General features: G+C 49.3%; 1 protein-coding gene across 1 annotated transcript; it reads left to right on the forward strand.

Annotated features, from left to right (window-relative positions):
* On the forward strand, positions 1-430 carry LOC106511942 (zinc finger BED domain-containing protein 1; the record flags this gene model as incomplete). The annotated part of the gene is given in 1 exon segment (XM_014000657.1): positions 1-430. A coding segment is annotated over 1 exon segment (430 nt), but the record flags the coding sequence as incomplete, so codon positions are not given.
* Between the last annotated feature and the right edge of the window lie 30 nt (positions 431-460).

Below are 460 nucleotides of genomic sequence, written 5' to 3' on the forward strand. Positions count from 1 at the left end.
CTCGAATCCCATGTTTTGCAAACTCGTGTAATGCATGAAAGCCACACAGCTGTGAATGTTAATGCGATGTTTCACTCCGTTGCTGATGAATGGGAGCTGACTGTCACGGATCTGGTGATTGTGACTGATAATGCTGCCAACATGCTAGCCGCTACACAGATTGATAACTTGGCACACATTACATGCTTCGCCCACACTTTGAACCTGGCTGCCCAACGAGCTCTGAAGCTAACTACAGTGTCACGACTGCTGGGGAGGATCAGGCGAATTACTGGTTTCTTCCACCGCAGCACCATCGCAAATCATGAACTGCAGGAGAAACAGAAACTTCTGCAGTTACCGCAGCACAAACTGAAAACTGATGTCCCTACACGATGGAACAGTGCGCTGGACATGATTGAGCGGTTCCTAGAACAGCAGCCTGCTATATGTGCCGCACTCCTCTCTCCACAGGTGAGAA

This window comes from Austrofundulus limnaeus, unplaced genomic scaffold (assembly GCF_001266775.1).
Source record: "Austrofundulus limnaeus strain Quisiro unplaced genomic scaffold, Austrofundulus_limnaeus-1.0 Scaffold3648, whole genome shotgun sequence".
Classification (NCBI taxonomy): Eukaryota; Metazoa; Chordata; class Actinopteri; order Cyprinodontiformes; family Rivulidae; genus Austrofundulus; species Austrofundulus limnaeus.